Genomic DNA, 19,398 nt, shown 5'->3' on the forward strand with positions numbered 1-19,398 from the left:
TGATCTTGGGGACGGTCTACTGATCTGTGGAGATTCTGGGCTCAGCTCTTGCATGACGCTTTCCACTGAGGCTGTTGTAGATTCTTATGGGCATGGGTGATTCGAGTTGACCCATAAGAACCATAACATTTTGGAATAAGGGCAGCTTGCCTTTTAGCTGGCCCATTCTCGTCAGATGTTGGAATCTAAGCAAGGTCTTAGTAAAACATGATTAAAACATTAGCACTCATTGGTCTTAAAGGTGTTTTCTTTGTATCTCTCCCATGGGATCCAGGCAACTGGGCAAAGGAAGCTCTGGCTCTTTCCTTCCTTCCCCAGGGGACCGGAGGGGGAGGAGCCTCTGCCAATAGAAGGAAGAGATGCATGGCTCAGTAGCTCTGCTGTGCAACTGAGCCTGGCAAAGCAAGCTCTCCCTCCCACTCTTCCTCCCCAAGGGAGGAGCTTCAGCAAGTTGAGAAAATAGAGGCTGTAGCTCCAGTGCAATTGAGCAAGCCAGGCAAAGCAAACTGTGATGCAGAAGGAAGCAAGAGAGAGGGAGAAGAAAGCCGATGACAGCTAGTTGCTTGGGGGTTGATAAGAGTCCTCTGAGGGCCTGATTTGGCCTCTGGGCCGCATGTTTGAAACCCCTGTCTCAATTTCCCCTTCGACCAGTACTCGAATACTGTGAAGGGAGTGAACAGAGAGACTTGTTGTTGTTTCTCTGTTTCTCTAACTTCCAGTGGGACCATTACAGGAAAATAGTCCGGCAATAGACAAACAAAGGGAAGCATTGTTTCTTGCCAAGCTAATGAGCCGATAGAATTCATAGCCACAAAATGGCCGCTTGCACACATGCATGAGCGGGGCATTAGCATTAATTATCACGGCCGTAAGAAAGGATTAGATCCAGTAATGGAAGCTCGATCTCCCAGAATGGCTATAAACCATTACAGCTAAAAAGTGGAGCCTCTATATCCAGAGGCAGATTAGCCAATGTTCGGGTTTCATAACAACTGGGGATAGGGCTGTCAAGCCCCCCGGGGAATCCCATGCTCGGGAGGTTCCCAACATCCCCCTACATTGCTGGTGCAATGATGTCACCCGGAAATGACATCATTAAAATTTTGGGCCCACTCTAGGCGTTTCCGGGGAAACTCTATGGTTTCCCCGGATGCTCTAGCCATTTGAGTGGGAAAACTCTATGGTCTTTGTGCCGTCATCACGAAGCTGGGGACTTGGCAACCCTAACTGAGGATGGCTGCATCCGCCATGCTTCGCTTCCCATAGTGATCCAGATGTTCATTGTTATTCACTGAAGAGTGCCATACTTAAGCATGGTCTGATCTTCCATGGAAATTTGGTGCTCTTATATCCGTGTGTGCAGGGCTTATTTTGTAGCAGGAACTCTTTTACATATTAGGCTACACCCACCCACCCCGATGTAGCCAATCCTTCAACTGCTTATGGAACTCTTCTTACAGGGCCTACTGTAAGCTCTTGGAGGACTGGCTACATCGGGGTGTGGGGGGTAACCTAATATGCAAAGGAGTTCCTGCTACAAAAAAAGGCCTGTGTGTGTGTTAAGTGCCATCAAGTCACTTCCAACTTGTAGTGACCCAATGAATTAATGTCCTCCAAAATATCCTATCGTTCACAGCCTTGCTCAGGTCTTGCACATGGAGGGTCGTGGCTTCCTTTACTAAGTCAATCCAGAAGATGTAGTGATGGCCACAGGAATAAACAGCTTTAAAAGATTCATGGAGAATAAGTCTGTCGATGGCTACTAGCCATGGTGACTGAGGGGAACCTCCGCATTCAGAGGTACTAATCCCCTGAATCCCAGAACCAGGAGGCAACATCAGAGGAAGACCTCGGCCTTCATGTCCTGTTGCTGGCCCTCCAGAGGAACTGGTTGGCCACTGTGTCAGACAGGATGCTGGAACAGCTGGACTAGATGGTCTCATCCAGCAGGGCTCTTCTGATGTTCTTATGAAGGCCTCGGCTTCCCTGCTCTGTTGTTGCCCTTCCAGAGGAACTAGTTGGCCACTGTGTGAGACAGGAGGCTGGACTAGATAGACCCTCACTGGTCTGATCCGGCAGGGCTCTTCTGATGTTCTTATGAAGGCCTTGCCCTCTCTGCCGTGTTGGTGGGCCTCCAGAGGAACTGGTTGGCCACTGTGCAAGGCAAGATGCTGGACTAGATGGACCACTGGTCTGATCCAGCAGGGCTCTTCTGATGTTCTTATGAAGGCCACAGCCTCCATGCCCTGTTGTTGGCCCTCCAGAGGAACTGGTTGGCCACTGTGTGAGACTGGACGCTGCAGTAGATGGACCCTCACTGGTCTGATCCGGCAGGGCTCTTCTGATGTTCTTATGAAGGCCTTGCCCTCTCTGCCTTGTTGGTGGCCCTCCAGAGGAACTGGTTGGCCACTGTGCAAGGCAAGATGCTGGACTAGATGGACCACTGGTCTGGTCCAGCAGGGCTCTTCTGATGTTCTTATGAAGGCCTCAGCCTCTCTGCCTTGTTGTTGGCCTTCCAGAGGAACTGATTGGCCACTGTGCAAGACAAGATGCTGGACTAGATGGACCACTGGTCTGATCCAGCAGAGTTCTTCTTCTTTCCCTGCCGTCTTCCACTTTTCCTAGCATTTTTATCGTTTCTAGCAGCTCTTGTCTTCTTATGATGTGAGCAAAGTATGGTAGCCTCAGTTGAGTCCTTTTAGCTTATAGAGTTCGTTCTTGCTTTTATCAAGAACCCACTTATATCCATGGGGATTGTTTGCTTACTTATTGATTTATTATTCCTTGGTTACCTTCCAAGGGTTTCAGAGGAACAAACAGCATTCTCCCCTCCACCGCTTTATCATCACACCAACTTTGAGGTGAGATGAGCCAAGAGAGCCTAAGCAACTGGCCAAAAGTCATCCCAAAGCTTTGCAGCCAAACTATAAGCTCCCCTACATCGTTTTCTCAGTGGTGGCTCAGTTCCCCTGCCACGAAACCCCACTGGAGGATCTTCCACACTGGGACCATTCTCTGTAACCATGTGGTTCTGTTCTGCCACTGGTGGTGAAAAGTGATGTCAAGTCACAGTTGATGTATGGTGACCTCCTAGGGGTTCTTTAGGTAACACACATTCAGAGGTGGCTTGCCATTGCCTGCCTCTACATAGCAACCCTGGGGTTCTGGCTGGTGTTCCATACAAGTCCTAACCAGAGACTTAACTTCCAAGATCTGGATTTCCTTGGTAGTCTTCCATTAAGAACATAAGCCATGTTGAATCAGGCCAATGGCCCATCCAGTCCAACACTCTGTGTTACACAGTGGCCAAAAAAACCAAGTGCCATCAGGAGGTCCACCAATGGGGCCAGGACACTAGAAGCCCTCCCACTGTGCCCCCAAAGCACCACGAATACAGAGCATCACTGCCCCAGACAGAGAGTTCCAACAATACACTGTGGCTAATAGCCACTGATGGACCTTTGCTCCATATGCTTATCCAATCCCCTCTTGAAGTTGGCTATGCTTGTAGCCGCCGCCACCTCCTGAGGCAGTGAATTCCATGTGTTAATGATCCTTTGGGTGAAGAAGTATTTCCTTCATTCAAGTACTAACCAGGGACTAGTTCCAAGATCTGATGAGATCAAGCTAGCTTGAACCATCCAGGGCAGGTCAGGTGAACAGAGGTAATTTGTCATTGTCAACCCTGGACTTCCTTGGTGGTCTTCCATCCAAATACTAAGCAGGGACAACCTTGGTTCCAAGATCTGATGAGATGAAGCTAGCCTGAATCAACCAGGGCAGGTCAGGTGAACAGAGTCTCCCACTGAGGTACTAACCAGGGACAACCCTAGTTCCAAGATCTGATGAGATCAAGCTAGCTTGAACCATCCGGAGCAGAGCAGGTGAACAGAGGTGGTTTGTCATTGTCAACCTCTGCGTAGCAACCCTGTACTTCCTTGGTGGTCTTCCATCCAAGTACTAAGCAGGGACAAACTTGGTTCCAAGATCTGATGAGATCAAGCCATCCTGAATCATCCAGGGCAGGTGAACAGAGACAGTTTGTCGTTACCAGCCTCTGCATAGCAACCCTGGACTTCCTTGGTGGTCTCCCATTCACTCGTGGTTTCCAAGATCTGGTGACATTGGACTAGCCTGGACCATCCAGGTCAGGGTATTCTGGCATTAGGACTATGCAAATTTACAGTGCTGATGCACCTGTGAAATCATTTACTCTCTGGATATTCTGGTTCACACAGGTGGGATTCTTTTGTATAATGCTCATTAACCTTCTTTCTCTGTTTACTGACATCTGTAGAATGACACCTCCGTACCATTTCCCCCGTTGTATCTGATTAACACTATTATATCATGATACCAGGAACACTGCATATTGATACAAACAGAAATGCACCAATTTCCAAAATTTAAAAAATTGCCTGGCTGTAGCAAGCAGTTCCATGCTCTCAGTACATACCAAAACACATAAGAAGAGAAGCCATGTTGGATCAGGCCAATGGCCCATCCAGTCCAACACTCTGTGTCACATAAGAACATAAGAGAATCCCTGTTGGATCAGGCCAGTGGTCCATCCAGTCCAACACTCTGTGTCACATAAGAACATAAGAGAAGCCCTGCTGGATCAGGCCAGTGGCCCATCCAGTCCAACACTCTGTGTCACATAAGAACATAAGAGAAGCCCTGTTGGATCAGGCCAGTGGCCCATCCAGTCCAACACTCTGTGTCACATAAGAACATAAGAGAAGCCCTGCTGGATCAGGCCAGTGGCCCATCCAGTCCAACACTCTGTGTCACATAAGAACATAAGAGAAGCCCTGCTGGATCAGGCCAGTGGCCCATCCAGTCCAACACTCTGTGTCACATAAGAACATAAGAGAAGCCCTGTTGGATCAGGCCAATGACCCATCCAGTCCAACACTCTGTGTCACAGAGTGGCCAAAAAAAACAACAACCAAGTGCCATCAAGAGGTCAACCAGTGGGGCTAGAAGCCCTCCCACTGCCCCCCCCAAGCACCAGAATACAGAGCATCACTGCCCCAGAGAGTTCCAACAATAAGCTGTGGCTAATAGCCACCGATGGACCTCTGCTCCATATGCTTATCTGCACATTGCCTGGAGAACGTGGTGGAACAATAAGTGCAAACACTGTCCACATGAAACAGAAATTGCACAATTCTGCACAAAAGTGTTGAAAAATTACAACAAACCAAGGGCGTTTTCGCACTGACCTTAATCGGCAGCGACGTCCCTCTTCACCGCGCAGGATCTGCGCAGATTTCGCACCAATTGCTGCGGAGCACCCGGAAGAGCCGCAAAGTCCCGCGGCTTTTGCGGCGCAAATGGAAACCGCCAAAAACCAGTTTCCATTTGCGCCGCAAAAGCCGCGGGACTTTGCGGCTCTTCCGGGTGCTCCGCAGCAATTGGTGCGAAATCCGCGCAGATTCTGCACGGTGAAGAGGGACGTCGCTGCCAATTAAGGTCAGTGCGAAAACGCCCCAACTCATGGGGAGAGGAAAGGGGAAACAGGATCAGAATGAGAAAAAAAAAAACCAACAAGCTAACGAGAGATGGTGATACTGCCTGGAACTACCGTTGTGCATGTACAAACAGGCCCTCCGAAATGGTAACAAATCCGCGAGGGCCTGAACCTCCATAGGGAGCTGATTCCACCAGGTCGGGGCCAGGGCCGAAAAAACCCTAGCCCTGGTCAAGGCAAGGCGAACGTCCTTTGGGCCAAGGATGGTCAGAAGATGTTGAGTGGCCGAAAGTAACGACCTCCGGGGCTCATATGGGAAGAGACGGTCCCTCAGGTATTCCGGTCCCAGCCCACGCAAGGCTTTATATGTCAGTACAAACAATGCAAATTGTGCCACAACCCAGGGATTACACAGTTAGCAGGAATTCTCAAGGAAGCGCAAAGAAGGGTGATGTTTCTCCAGGAGTTTTTCTGTGCAACGTTTTCATCATGTGTTTCCCGCCTCCTTGTTCTTTATCTATTCTGCAGATCCTTCAAGACCCGAGAAGCGTGAGATCAAATGCCCAACTCCCGGCTGTGATGGCACAGGTCATGTCACGGGGCTCTATCCTCACCACCGTAGTCTGTCTGGCTGCCCGCACAAAGACAGGATCCCTCCGGAGAGTGAGTGCCCTGCCGAGCTGCTCGTGCAACACAACTGGTCCTACAAATGCCACTCTGGCTACTGTCCCCTGTGTAAATGGATGGTTTGAGGCCAAACTACACAGTACAGGTTTTTTTGTGTTTTTTTTTTTTTTGCTAGATTCAAATCCAGACCAACAAAGGTTTAGGGGCATAGGTTTTTGAGAATCAAACCTCCCTTTGTCAGATACCTTCAGTTTGGTATGAGAGCCAGTTTGGTGTCGTGGTTAAGTGCACAGACCCTTATCTGGGAGAACCAGGTTTGGTTCCCCACTCCTCCACGTTATTTATTTATTTTATTTATTTTTGTTAATTTCTAGTCCGGCCTGTCGTGCAAGCAGACTCTTGCAGCTGCTGAATGGCCTTGGGTCAGCCGTCCGCTTCCTTTGCATATCAGGCCACACCCCCTGATGTAGCCATTCCTCCTGGAGCTTACAGTAGGCCCTGTACTCAGAGCCCTGTAAGCTCTCGGAGGATTGGCTGCATCAGGGGGAGTGACCTAATATGCAAAGGAGTTCCTGCTACAAAATAAGCCCTGGGGTTCTCCCAAATCTGAGGCAGGTAGACAGGGAAGGTGCAAGGTTCACTGCTTTGGGTACAACCAGGGCCGGTGCATAGGAGTCGGCGAGGTAGGCAGCTGCCTGGAGCAGCAGCCCACCACAGGGGCAGGTGCCCCCTCCTCGTCGTCACTTGTGCCGAGGGAGCTGGCTGGGCAGCGGCCATGTGCTTCTTCCTTCGTTCCGATTCGGAACGAAGGAAGAAGCACGCGGGCGGCCGCTGCCCAGCCAACTCCTTCTGAAGCAGGGAAGAGAACGGGGCGAGAGGTAGGGTTGCCAATCCGACTCAAGAAATATCTGGGGACTTTGGGGGTGGAGCCAGGAGACTTTGGGGGTGGAGCCAAAAGCAAGGGTGTGGCAAGCAGAATTGAACTCCGAAGGGAGTTTTGGCCATCACATTTTAAAGGGACTGCACACCTTTTAAATGCCTTCCCTCCATTGTAAATCATGAAGGATAGGGGCACCTTCTTTTGGGGCTCATACAGATAAAGAACATATACCCTCACCCCAAAGTCACTCAAAGACAACTCTATGTCCACAATCTTTCAATCGCTGGAGGAAGGTAGAAATTCAAGTGGTAAAGTCTCATATGAAGAACGATGCTTCCAATCAGAAATTTCAGTGAAAAATATCATTCCAAGTGAACTCTTCTTCTGTACAGCAAGACACATAAATTGTATAACACGACACGGTAGTACTCAAATCCCGCGTTTCGCACTCTCGCTTCTACAAGCTTTTTTCAAATATTGACTTCATTTTATCGCTGCCGCTTCCAATATGCTTCGCAAGGTATGGTCGCCCCTTCAAAGGGAGCTGGCTGGCTCAGCAAAGCGTGCCATCGCAATGACGTCACTTTTAGATTAGAATCCTAGGGGGGCAGGCACGGGGGTGCAGGGTTCTGCGTGGATTGGCAAAACCCCTAGTGCCAGGCCTGGGTACCATATGGCAATGGAAGCAACAGGAGTAAGGGACAAAGTGGTTGGACAACAGGGGAGGAAGCAGGTCATAAAGGAGGTTTCAGGGGTCACCCTTGTCAGGTTCAGTCTCTGGCACCTCCAGTTCACTAGATCTCAAGAACGGCTAGAAGCGCTTTTGCTCGAAAGCCAGCTCTATCTGCCTAATCTACCCGCCTAATATGCTTTTATCCCCACCCCCTTTCCTCCAAGAAACGTGGGGAAGCATGCATAACTCAGGTCGCTGTGAATTCCCTCCACTGTTCAGTGGGTTGGATTAGATGGTCCTTGAGGTCCTTTCCAGCCCTACGCTTCTACGTTTCTTAAAAAGAAAACTTTAACATCTTGTTTGGCCCTTACCGTCTCGCATTCCAATCAGCGGGACTTCAGAAAACTTTTGTTAGATGTTCCTCCGAGAGTCTTTTTTTGATCAACTTGGGCTGGTTCTTTGTTCATTTTTATTTGCAGAAAGCACAAAAGAAATTACTTCTCGATTAACTTGCCAATTGTTCAACCTTGCCAGCAATGAATTCGTCACTTAATGATTCCCGTGAAATTACTTTTTTTTTTCTAATACGAATTATCTAGTTGAAAAGAGACTCAGAGACGTTCATCTTAAGAGTCAAAGACAAAGGCGGGAGGGAGGGATGTGACAAACCCCCAGAGGGGTAAGACCTATCAGCGGCCTCCTTTTATGGACACTTAAAACAGAATATTACGTATAAAATGACATTAAAAATTTCACAGACTTCCCTCCCAGTGGATCAATATTTGTTGTTTTTGCCACTTTAAATAGAACGGTTCCTTTTTATAATTACAACACAAGAAAACCCTCTTTCTGCTTTATGATAATCAGGGAAGAAAAACTACCTTATCGGTCATTTCAAAGGTTACAGACCTGGAGGGGGGGAATTGAGTCGAGGGAACATCAGTTACTTTCTTGCATGCATGAATTTTTTAAAAAATTAAAATAGCGTTCTGTGTATTTCCAAAGGACGTCAAAACAAATTATTTCCTGTGCTTATAAGGTCATCACTGCAGGAGAGAGCAATCCTGAAGATTAATATCTTCTTCTTTTTTTCAAAAAAATAAAATAAAATCAGAGACTATGGATAAAAGCAAATTCCAATTACTTAAAAGCACCTGAAAGAGATAGGCAGGAGTATAGCAATGAAACAGCAAAGGAGGAAAAGGCATTCTTTTTAATTAGCTTCTATATCACTCTTCCGTCAAAGGGCTTTGAGAGGTTTACATATTTCTCCATCCAAATAATGCTCAGACACAAAGCTGCTAAGCTTCAGGCACTAAAAGTGCCAAACAGGTCTGGAGCTCAAGGGCAGAACACTCTTTCCAAGCCGAAGGTCCCAAGTTCAAATCCTGCTTTCTCTTGTCAGTGGGTTAAAGCAGAGCTTTTTTGGTAGGAAAAACCCAGCAGGAACTCATTGGCATATTAGGCTACATCCCCTGACATCACCATTGTTTCGCACAGGGCTTTTTTTGTAGAAGCCTAGCAGGAACTCATTTGCATATAAGGCCACACCCAGTACCGGCCTGACACCCCATGGAGCCCTAGGCAGACTCGCTGCCTGGTGCCCCCCCACAAAGCCCCTCATGGCTCCACACTCCCCCTTGGCTCCCCCCTCCCTGTCGCGCCTCCTCCTCCCCCCTCCCTTCCCCACCCCATGTCGATTTCAGTGCCAGAACGGGCTCTAGCGGAATGTTCCCAGCTATCCAAAGGCTCCCTTCTCCCACTGATCAGGTGATACAATCGGCAGGAAAAACCACGCTGCGGCCGTGTTCCGTGTCTGTCAGGACCAGCGTCCTGAAAGGGTGGCCCCACTGCTGCTGACTCCTCTCCCATCCAGGATGCGGGGAGGGGAGAAGTCAGCGGCAGTGGGGTTGCCATTCCAGGATGCTGGTCCTGACAGGGAGCACAGCTGCGTGGTTCTACCCACCGAATGGATCACCTGATCAGCGGAGGGGGCGCCTTTGGATAGCCGGGAACGCGGCGCTAGAGCCCAATCCGGCATTAAAATCAACATGGAGTGGGGAGGACACTGGGGAGCAGGCAAATTAGACGTTTGTCTAGGAGGGAGGCCGTATTTGCCGCCCCCACCCTGCCGGCACCCTAGGCAACCGCCTAGTTTGCCTAGCAGGGGAGCCGGCCCTGGCCACACACCCTGAAGCCAAGCTGGCTGAAACTGCATTCCTGTGCATTCTGTAAAAAAAAAAAAAGCCCTGGGTTTCAGTAAGATTACTTTTTTTCCAGCCTGGAATCATAGCTCCTGCTGGTGTGATTAGAAAATATTAGTGAACTAGATAGAAATCTGATTTAGTACAAGGAGTCAATGTGTTAGTTTTGTCCCTTTACTAGTTAGGGGTACAGAAATTTGTCACATGGTGCCAAGCTAAGAGGAATTACACCATTCAAAGTCCCCTCCTTACAATGGGCTTAGAAAGGCTGCTCAGGATGACAATGTCAGTATTTGAAGTGGGAGATTCTTGGCTTGTATTCTTTTCATTTTTTTTAATATCAAATTCTATCAATATGTCTACTTCTTAATGTGTCCAGATCTGGAGATCAGAGCCATGAGCAGACAGGACAGATCTTTCTACAAGTCTGAGAAATGTTCCAGGATTGTAGAAAAGAGGGGAGGATATGAGTATTTTTTTTTTAAAAAAAAACCCAAATAATAAAAGCAGAACCTGTAGCTTTAAGAAACAAATGCCCTCTGTGGCCATTGCTAGGCAGCTACAACAGTATTGCCAGCTGAAGCCCTGGTTTCTGTCAGTAAAGGGAGGTGGAGGGGACAGGGCCCTTTGTAGGGCTGCTTTGGCCTTTGAGGGTGTGATGGAACCAGCTTGATTCAGCCTTCAGACCCAGTTCCATCAACTCCCTTTTGGGTTGCCAACTCCTGGAGGGAGCAAATCTTCCTGCCACTTGGGCACACTGCCACCACCTGCTCAATTTAGGGGTTCCTGAATGAGAGGAACTCAATCCCCCTTTCCAGTTCTGAGGTCTGGCCTTACGGTCCTCTGACAACCTAGCACCTGGTGATCATAGAGATCAAAGTCCTTCTTTGGGAGACCCCTGGAGGACTGGCACCCTTGCCAGCTGCATGCCTTCCCCCTTCCCTGGACTCCCCTCTTACCGTAGTGTGGTCTAAGGTGGTTGGGGAAACTATGTGGAACAGAGGGACTCCACCCTAAACCAGGGCTCTTTTTCTAGCAGGAGCTTCCTCTGCTCTTTTTCTAGCAGGAGCTTCCTGATGTAGCCAATCCCCCAAGAGCTTAGAGGGCTCTAAGTACAGGGCCTCCTGTAAGCTCTAGGAGGATTGGCTACATCAGGGGGGCATGGCCTAATATGCAGAGGAGCTCCTGCTAGAAAAAGAGCCCTGCCCCAAACAAACATAACTTGGATTTACAACATTCACTATTTACAGGCATTTCTAAAAAGTGAACAGAAGCAACAAATCATAATAGGGGGAAAACGCTCCTTCTCTCCCTGTTATACTACTTGCCCTGACCATACCTTCCAGAACAGACAGACTCCCCAACTCAACTGAACTGACTGAACAACACCAACTCAACTGAATTCCCGCCCCAAATCTTCAATGCATAACCCAGTTCCCGCCCAGGAATTGGCCTACCCTCCTGCAGCCTTCTGGGAGACCAGCTTTGAGTTTGGCAGCCTCTTCCTGCTAGGGCTGCCAAGCCCCTGGTCCGGATGGGGAATCCGGACATCATCAAAATGGTGGCGCCCGTGCGGGGCCGCTCTAGGCGTTTCCAGGAAAACTCTATGGTTTCCCCCCCCCGGACGCTCTAGCCATTTGGGAGGTAAAAACTCTTACCTATTGTACCATAGAGATTTCCCTCCAAATGGCTATTGTACCATAGAGTTTTCCCTCCCAAAATGGGTAGGGAAGAGGTGAGGGCCCTGCTGTGAGGAAAAAGCCCCCTTTTCCGAACATCCGCAGGGCCTGTAAGACAGTCCTCTTCTGGATGGCATACAACTGACTGGCATCTGAATATTTTAAGGAAGCCTGTGGGATAGCACACTGATGAATTGCGCTTATTTTATTGTGTAAATTATTAATGTATTTTAATTCTTAATTTTATTGTTAGAATTTTTATGTTGTGAGCCACCCTGAGCCCACTTTGGTGGGGTAGGGCGGGATATAAATCGAAATAAATAAATAAATAAATAAATAAATAGAGCATTTAAAAAAACCCATAGAGTTTTCCCGGAAATGCCTAGAGTGGCCCCGCACGGGGCCGCTGCCATTTTTATGACGTCATTTCCAGGTGACATCATTGCGAAACTGGAAAGCTGGGGACTTGGCAACCCTACTTCCTGCCAACTCACAGATAACCCTAGCCTAAAATGGTGTTTCTCCACAGGGGGAAATACTCATTGAAGCCAGGCCTGGCCGGTGGCTGGCTCCCATCCAATTTGCATGAATCCCCCAGGCTTAACTTCCCCACCTTGTCGATTTTCGATTTTCATATGACGGTTCTTTGAAGCAAGTTCAAAGATTTTTGTATACTCTTTGCTAATCTCACCATCTGCCTTCATATTCTTCTCCTTGTTCTAAAGTCTTGGCCATGCACGAGAATGTATTAAAATGCCCAACACCTGGATGTACCGGACAGGGCCATGTGAACAGCAATCGCAATACACATCGAAGGTATGTGCTTTTCATCCTATTCATGCGTTGCAAAGACTCAGCTTTGGGGGGCATTGATTTAAAAATCTGTTGAGGACGTGAGGACTGACTGAGTTCTTGGGCTTTCCGGTTATTACCTGGCATCTTTAATGTTGCCCAGTTTTATATTATTACTTATTACCTCCACGTCTAAAGCTTGGCCGTGGTCAAAGCCACAAGCTCTTGGGTATGAACCAAAGGACTCTTGAGTCTTTACACTAGCTGTTCCACTGGATTCAGGACTGGCCGAAGCTCTAGCCCAAGATGAAATTGATATTATTTCTGGTTTAGTTGGGGGTGGGCACTCTTCCTCCTAGGCCAGGATGGCCAAACTGACGCTCAGGAGCCACATGTGACTCTTTCACACACATTGTGTGGCTCTTGAAGCCCCCACTGGAGAAGGCATTTGTCTCTTTAAATCACTTCTCCAAGCCAAGCCATTTAAAGTTGAAGTTGCTTTCTTTGCACCTCTCCCTCCCTCCTATTCCCTGTCTTCCTGCTCTCAAACATCTGACGTCTATGTCTTGTTGCTCTCAAACATCTGACATTTATTCCACGTGGCTCTTCCATTAAGCAAGTTTGGCCACCTCTGCCCTAGACTCTGTGAGGTTCCGGCACAAGGGACAAAGCACGGAGGAGCATGGCAACCGGTGTTGCAGGCCCAGGGTGGCTTTACCTGGAGCAGCAGGGAGGCCCATCCGGCTAACAGTAACATGTCTGCATCACTGTCCACGATACCCAGAAGTGACATCATCACGTCTGAAATGTCAAGTTGATGCTCGGTTATTTGATCAAAAACTCTATGGCAGGGGTGGCCAACGGTAGCTCTCCAGGTGTTTTTTTTTTGCCTACATCTCCCATCAGCCCCAGCCATTGGCCATGCTGGCTGGGGCTGATGGGAGTTGTAGGCAAAAAAAATCCGGAGAGCTACCCTTGGCCACCCCTGCTCTACGGTAAACTTGGCTTCCACCATAGAGTTTTTGCCCAAATACCAGAGTGTCACCCTGACATCCTGGATGTGATGATGTCACTTCCAGGTCAAAGCAAATTCCTTGGCCTTAAAAGGCACTTAATAGATTATAAAAACTGGCTCTTCTCCTATTTGTTCCAGCATATGAGAAAAATAAACCCTACAGGCCAGAAGCGGGAGACTGGGGGACTTGTGCTAGTGGAGAACTGACCACCTGACCACATTACCTACTAACACTTTGGGCTTGCCATGCTGGTTTCTGAAGTATCATAATGCCCTTGTATAAATCGATCGTGTGGCCTCCTTTGGAGTACTGTGTACAATTCTAGCCACTGCACCTCAAATAAAGATAATATAGCATTGGGGAAAGTCCAGAAAAGGGCAACTAGGATGATTAAACGGTTGGAGCACTTTCCCTATGAAAAAAAGGTTAAAGTGCTTGGGGCTCTTGAGCTTGGAGAAACGTCAACTGAGGGGTGACATGATAGAGGTTTACAAGATTATGCATGGGATAGAGAAGGTAGAGAAAGAAGGATTTTTCTCGCTTTTTCACAATGCGAGAACTTGTGGGCACTCCATGAAATTGCTGAGCAGTCAGGTTAGAATGGATAAAAGGAAATACTTCTTCACCCCAAGGGTGATTAACATGTGGAATTCACTGCCACTGGAGGTGGTGGCAGCTGCAAGCATAAACAGCTTCAAGAGGGGACTGGATAAACATATGGAGCAGAAGTCCATCAGTGGCTATTAGCCGCAGCGTACTGTTGGAACTCTCTGTCTTGGGCAGTGATGCTCTGTATTCTTGGTGCTTGGGGGGGGGGGCAACAGTGGGAGGGCTTCTAGTGTCCTGGCCCCACTGATAGACCTTCTGATGGCACTTGGGTTTTTTGCCACTGTGTGACACAGAGTGTTGGACTGGATGGGCCATTGGCCTGATCCAACATGGCTTCTCTTATAGCAGGGGTGGCCAACGGTAGCTCTCCAGATGTGTTTTGCCTACAACTCCCATCAGCCCCAGCCACCATGGCCAATGGCTGGGTCTGATGGGAGTTGTAGCCAAAAAAACATCTGGAGAGCTACCATTGGCCACCCCTGTCTTATAGTCTTATGTTCTAATGCAACCTACCCCCAGCAAAAATTAAAAAGTAGTGATTTGTCATTGTGTTCTGTACGTTTTAGGTTCTGTATGAAAACCATTTGGGACTGGCCCTATTTTTTCATCTCTTATACATAGCCGCTTTCTTTTAAATGATAAAAATAACTATGAGTGTAATAACCCAGAAATAGCAATGGCTTATTTTTTAAAGGGTACTGTGGCTAACAGTCTGATTTCAAAGTAAATTTACTAGACCTGAGTAGGCAGAGCTGTAAGCGTTATTAATACTTCGGCAGGCACGAGGTTAGCAAATCTGCTTGATTCCTTATTCATTGTTTGTGTCGAGACCGTGAAAAGAAATTGATCTGGCCTTCCTCATAAACTCAGACTAGGAGCCGGAAGAAAAATCAGATAGATTTGCTCAGTTAATTGAGGAGACCAATTTGGCTTTAAACGCTAGCTCGCAAGTCACGGAAAGAGAAAATTAAGTTCCCCGACACAGCCGATGTTGGCTTTCTCAGTGTCAGCAACCACACAGCTTGCCGTGCCAGGGTAATTCCAGTTTTCTTTTGGGGTGCTGATTCAATACGGGGGAGACAGGCTCTGACCTGCACAGCCCAGACAAGCCCAATCTCATCAGGTCTTGGACGTTAAACAGGGCCATCTCCGGCAAGTACTTGGATGGGAGACCTCCCTGGAATGCCAGCATTCAGGCGGGCAGGGGCGGGCTTCATTCAGCCACCTCTCTGAATATCCTCCAGGCCCCCAGTAAAGGTCAGTCACCCGAGGTCGCTATGAATTCCAGGTACACAAACTCACGCATGCACATATAAATACAAAAAATATATATAGGGGAGGCAGGATCACAAGTGGCTATAAGCCGCAAGAACATAAGAGAAGCCATGTTGGATCAGGCCAGTGGCCCATCCAGTTCAACACTCTGTGTCATACAGTGACCAAAAAATCCCAGCTGCCATCAGGAGGTCCACCAGTGAGGCCAGAACACTAGAAGCCCTCCCACTGTGCTCCCCACCAAACACCAAGAATACAGAGCATCACTGCCCCAGACAGAGAATTCCAACAATACATTGTGGCTAGAAGAAGAAGAATTGCAGATTTATATCCCACCCGTCTCTCTGAATCAGAGACTCAGAGCAGCTTACAATCTCCTATATCTTCTCCCACCACAACAGACACCCTGTGAGGTGGGTGGGGCTGAGAGGGCTCTCACAGCAGCTGCCCTTTCAAGGACAACCTCTGCTAGAGCTATGGCTAACCCAAGGCCATTCCAGCAGCTGCAAATGGAGGAGTGGGTAATCAAACCCGGTTCTCCCAGATAAGAGTCCGCGCACTTAACCACTACAGCAAACTGGCTCTGTACCCACTGATGGACCTCTGCTCCATATGCTTAACCAATCCCCTCTTGAAGCTATGCTTGTAGCTGCCACCACCTCCTGTGGCAGTGAATGCCACAAGGTATAGGTGGAACACTCTGTCTGGGGTAGTAATGCTCTGTATTCTTGGTGCTTGGGGGACAACAGTGGGAGGACTTCTAGAGTTCTGGCCCCAGTGGTAGACCCTCTAATGGTACCTGGGTTTTGGCTACTGTGTGCCAGAGAGTGTGGGACTGAATGGGCCATGGGCCTATTCCAATATGGCTTCCCTTATGTTCTTATGTCTGGGGCAGCAATGCTCTGTATTCTTGTTGCTTGTGGGGGCAACAGTAAGAGGGCTTCTGGCCCCACTGGTGGACCTCCCGATGGCCTCTGGGTTTGGGCCACTGAGTGACACTGAGTGTTGGACTAGATGGGCCATTTGTGTGATCCAACATGGCTTCTCTGATGTTCTTACATCTTTAACTTGTGTTTCAACGACAGCTGATGTGGTGAAGTGGCGTTGAGATATGTCTAGGTGAATCTCACCTCTGTCGTGAGGCAGCTTTAGGCAAACTTCTTAGTACTCCCAAGTGCGGTGGTGGTGGTGGAAGGTGCATCAAGTCCGTGCCAGTTTACGGCAACCCCACAGGGTTTTCAAGGTGGGACAAGTAAAAGTGGTTTAAGTAGAACAGCCCGCAGGATCAGACCAGTGGCCCATCTAGTCCAGCATCCCATCTCACACAGTGGCCAACCAGTTCCTATGGAGGGCCAACAAGAGGGCAGAGAGGCCGAGACCTTCATAAGAACATCAGAAGAGCACTGTTGGATCAGACCAGTGGCCCATCTAGTCCAGCATCCTGTCTCACACAGTGGCCAACCAGTTCTTCTGTAGGGCCAACAACAGGGCAGAGAGGCCAAGGCCTTCATAAGAACATCAGAAGAGCCCTGCTGGATCAGACCAGTGGTCCATTTAGTCCAGCATCCTGTCTCACACAGTGGCCAACCAGTTCTTCTGTAGGGCCAACAACAGGGCAGAGAGGCCGAGGCCTTCATAAGAACATCAGAAGAGCCCTGCTGGATCAGACCAGTGGCCCATCTAGTCCAGCATCCTGTCTCACACAGTGGCCAACCAGTTCTTCTGTAGGGCCAACCACAGGGCATAGAGGCCGAGGCCTTCATAAGAACATCAGAAGAGCCCTGCTGGATCAGACCAGTGGCCCATCTAGTCCAGCATCCTGTCTCACACAGTGGCCAACAACAGGGCATAGAGGCCAAGACCGTTCCCTGATGTTGCCTCCTGGTTCACCATTGCCTGCCTCTGCATAGCAACCCTGGACTTCCATGGCAGTTTCCCATCCAAGACCCAACCAACTTCCTGAGACCTGATAAGATCAGGCTAGCCTGGTCCCCAAGTCACTGAGATAACTCCGTGACTAACACTGCAGGGATATGGTAAGGATTACAGTGCACAGGACTTCAAACACTCAGAAGTGTTATATCAATATTTATTATCACTGCGCTAATTTTTCTGTCTTTCGGTTCTTCTCCTCTCTCTTGGTTTGCTGCTACCGTCTTCCGGCAGTTTATCAGGGTGCCCTATCGCCGCTGCTGAGAAACTAGCCAAATCTCACGAGAAGCAGCAGCCGCCCACCGGCGACCCATCAAAGAATAGCTCAAATTCTGATCGGATACTCAGGTAAATGGAGATGGAATGAAACAGGCCTTCGATACATGAGTCTCTCCTCCCCCCAATAACAACCTTCACATCTGCTGCCCCTTGACACAAATGCGGAAGCTGCGACTGGTGCAAAACGCGGTGGCCAGGTTGTTGTTGGAGCAAACTTTACAGGAGCGCATCCAACCTATGCTGGAATTGTTGCACTGGTTGCCTGTGGCGTTCCGGGTTCGCTTCAAGGTGCTGGTTATGACCTTTAAAGCCTTATATGGCCTGGGAGCTGTCTACCTCTGGGACCACCTTTCCCCATCTGAGCCTTAGAGAGCACTATGATCAAGTTCACAAAATCTCCTGATCATCCCCGGGCCAAAGGATGTTCAGCTGCCCACCACCAGATGGAGAGCCTTTTTGGCGGCAGCCCCTACCCGCTGGAATTTATTTATTTATCAGATTTAGATCCCGCCCTCCCCCAACAGGCTCAGGGCAGCTAACAACAGTTTTAAAACATTCGTGATTTACAAACCTATTCAAATGAAATACATTCCAAACATTTCCATACGTATTAAAAAAAAAATCCAAGATGGCAAGCTTCTGATTTCCATTATATTAGTTCAGTGAGATTGTCGGTGCTGAAGGTGATAGCCCCCTCCCCCTAACCAGTAAAGGCAGGTTTGAATAGTTCGGTTTTACAGGCCCTGCGGAACTGTGGCAGTTCCCTGATGTTTTGGGGGAAGGCATTGCACAAAGTGGGGGCTATTACCGAGAACGCTTTGGCTCTAGTGCTGGTCAATCGAGCTTCTTTCGATCCAGGGATCTTAAGGGGATTTGGAGACCCTGAATGTAGTGCTCTCTGGCGTGCGTATGGGGAAGTGGGAGCACATACAGCTGGGGCTGCGTGAACTGCACCGGCTGCCAGTTATATACCGGAGTCGTTACAAAGTGCTGGTCATTACCTTTAAAGCCCTATATGGCCGAGGACCTGCCTACCTGAGGGACCGTCGCTCCCCGCACGAACCCCAGAGAGCACTGAGGTCAGCAGGGAAGAACCTGCTGACTATCCCCGGGCCAAAAGAGGCAAAACTCCAGAGTACCCGTACTCGGGCTTTCTCTGTCATGGCGCCACAGCTGTGGAATCAGCTTCCAGAAGAGATGCGGGCCCTGCGGGACTTTGAACAGTTCCGCAGGGCCTGCAAGACCACCTTGTTCCGAATGGCCTTCGCTGAGCAGAACTGCTAAGTGAAACTTGCCATCTGGGTAATAGCACAAAAATATTGATTTTATTGTTTTTAGAATTTTAATGGATTTTAATTCATTGTAGTTAAAACGTTAATATTGTACAATGTATGTATTGAATTCTTGCTGTTAGCTGCCCTGAGCCTGCTTCGGCGGGGAGGGCGGGATACAAATAAAATTTGATGATGATGATGATGATGATGATGATGATGATGATGATGATGATGATGATGATGATGATGATGATGATGGAAAAGGCGATCCCAAAGGGACACATGTTCTCCCTGAAAACATCAGGGCTCCGCAGGACTTGCCACACTTCCTCATGGCCTGTAAGTCGGAACGCTTTAAACAGGCTTTTAACCTCTACTTCACCAGCCCACAGCACTGATATCCTAACCCAACCCAAACAGAAATGTAATGGGCTAACGGCGTCCAATAACATCCTGGTAAATAGCGCTCATCCAGAACTAATAATAATGCCATCTAAGGATTAGAACTGTATACGTCTGAGATGTTTCAAGGGTTTTATCGTACCGATTTAATCCCGTGTTATTTTAACTGTTGAGCCCATCAGGGGATGGCGGGATATAAATATAATAAAATAAAATAAGAAATACAATTTTTAAAAAATCCGGGAGAAGAGCATTTAGCCAGGACGGTGGCCCGATCTGG

General features: G+C 48.6%; 1 protein-coding gene across 7 annotated transcripts in view; it reads left to right on the forward strand.

Moving 5' to 3' along the window:
* The window catches only part of MYT1 (myelin transcription factor 1), a 315,691-nt gene that overhangs the window by 192,330 nt on the left and 103,963 nt on the right, over positions 1 to 19,398 (forward strand). For 5 of the 7 annotated variants that reach the window (XM_060230617.1, XM_060230612.1, XM_060230611.1 and 2 more), the window contains 3 exons: positions 6,005 to 6,139; positions 12,265 to 12,355; positions 17,398 to 17,511. In XM_060230617.1, coding sequence (XP_060086600.1) covers positions 6,005 to 6,139; positions 12,265 to 12,355; positions 17,398 to 17,511 — 340 coding nt within the window. The remainder of the gene's footprint in view (positions 1 to 6,004; positions 6,140 to 12,264; positions 12,356 to 17,397; positions 17,512 to 19,398) is intronic. The other 2 variants (XM_060230613.1, XM_060230616.1) reach the window with 1 other exon arrangement.

Source organism: Heteronotia binoei, chromosome 2, assembly GCF_032191835.1.
Source record: "Heteronotia binoei isolate CCM8104 ecotype False Entrance Well chromosome 2, APGP_CSIRO_Hbin_v1, whole genome shotgun sequence".
In the NCBI taxonomy this organism is placed as follows: Eukaryota; Metazoa; Chordata; class Lepidosauria; order Squamata; family Gekkonidae; genus Heteronotia; species Heteronotia binoei.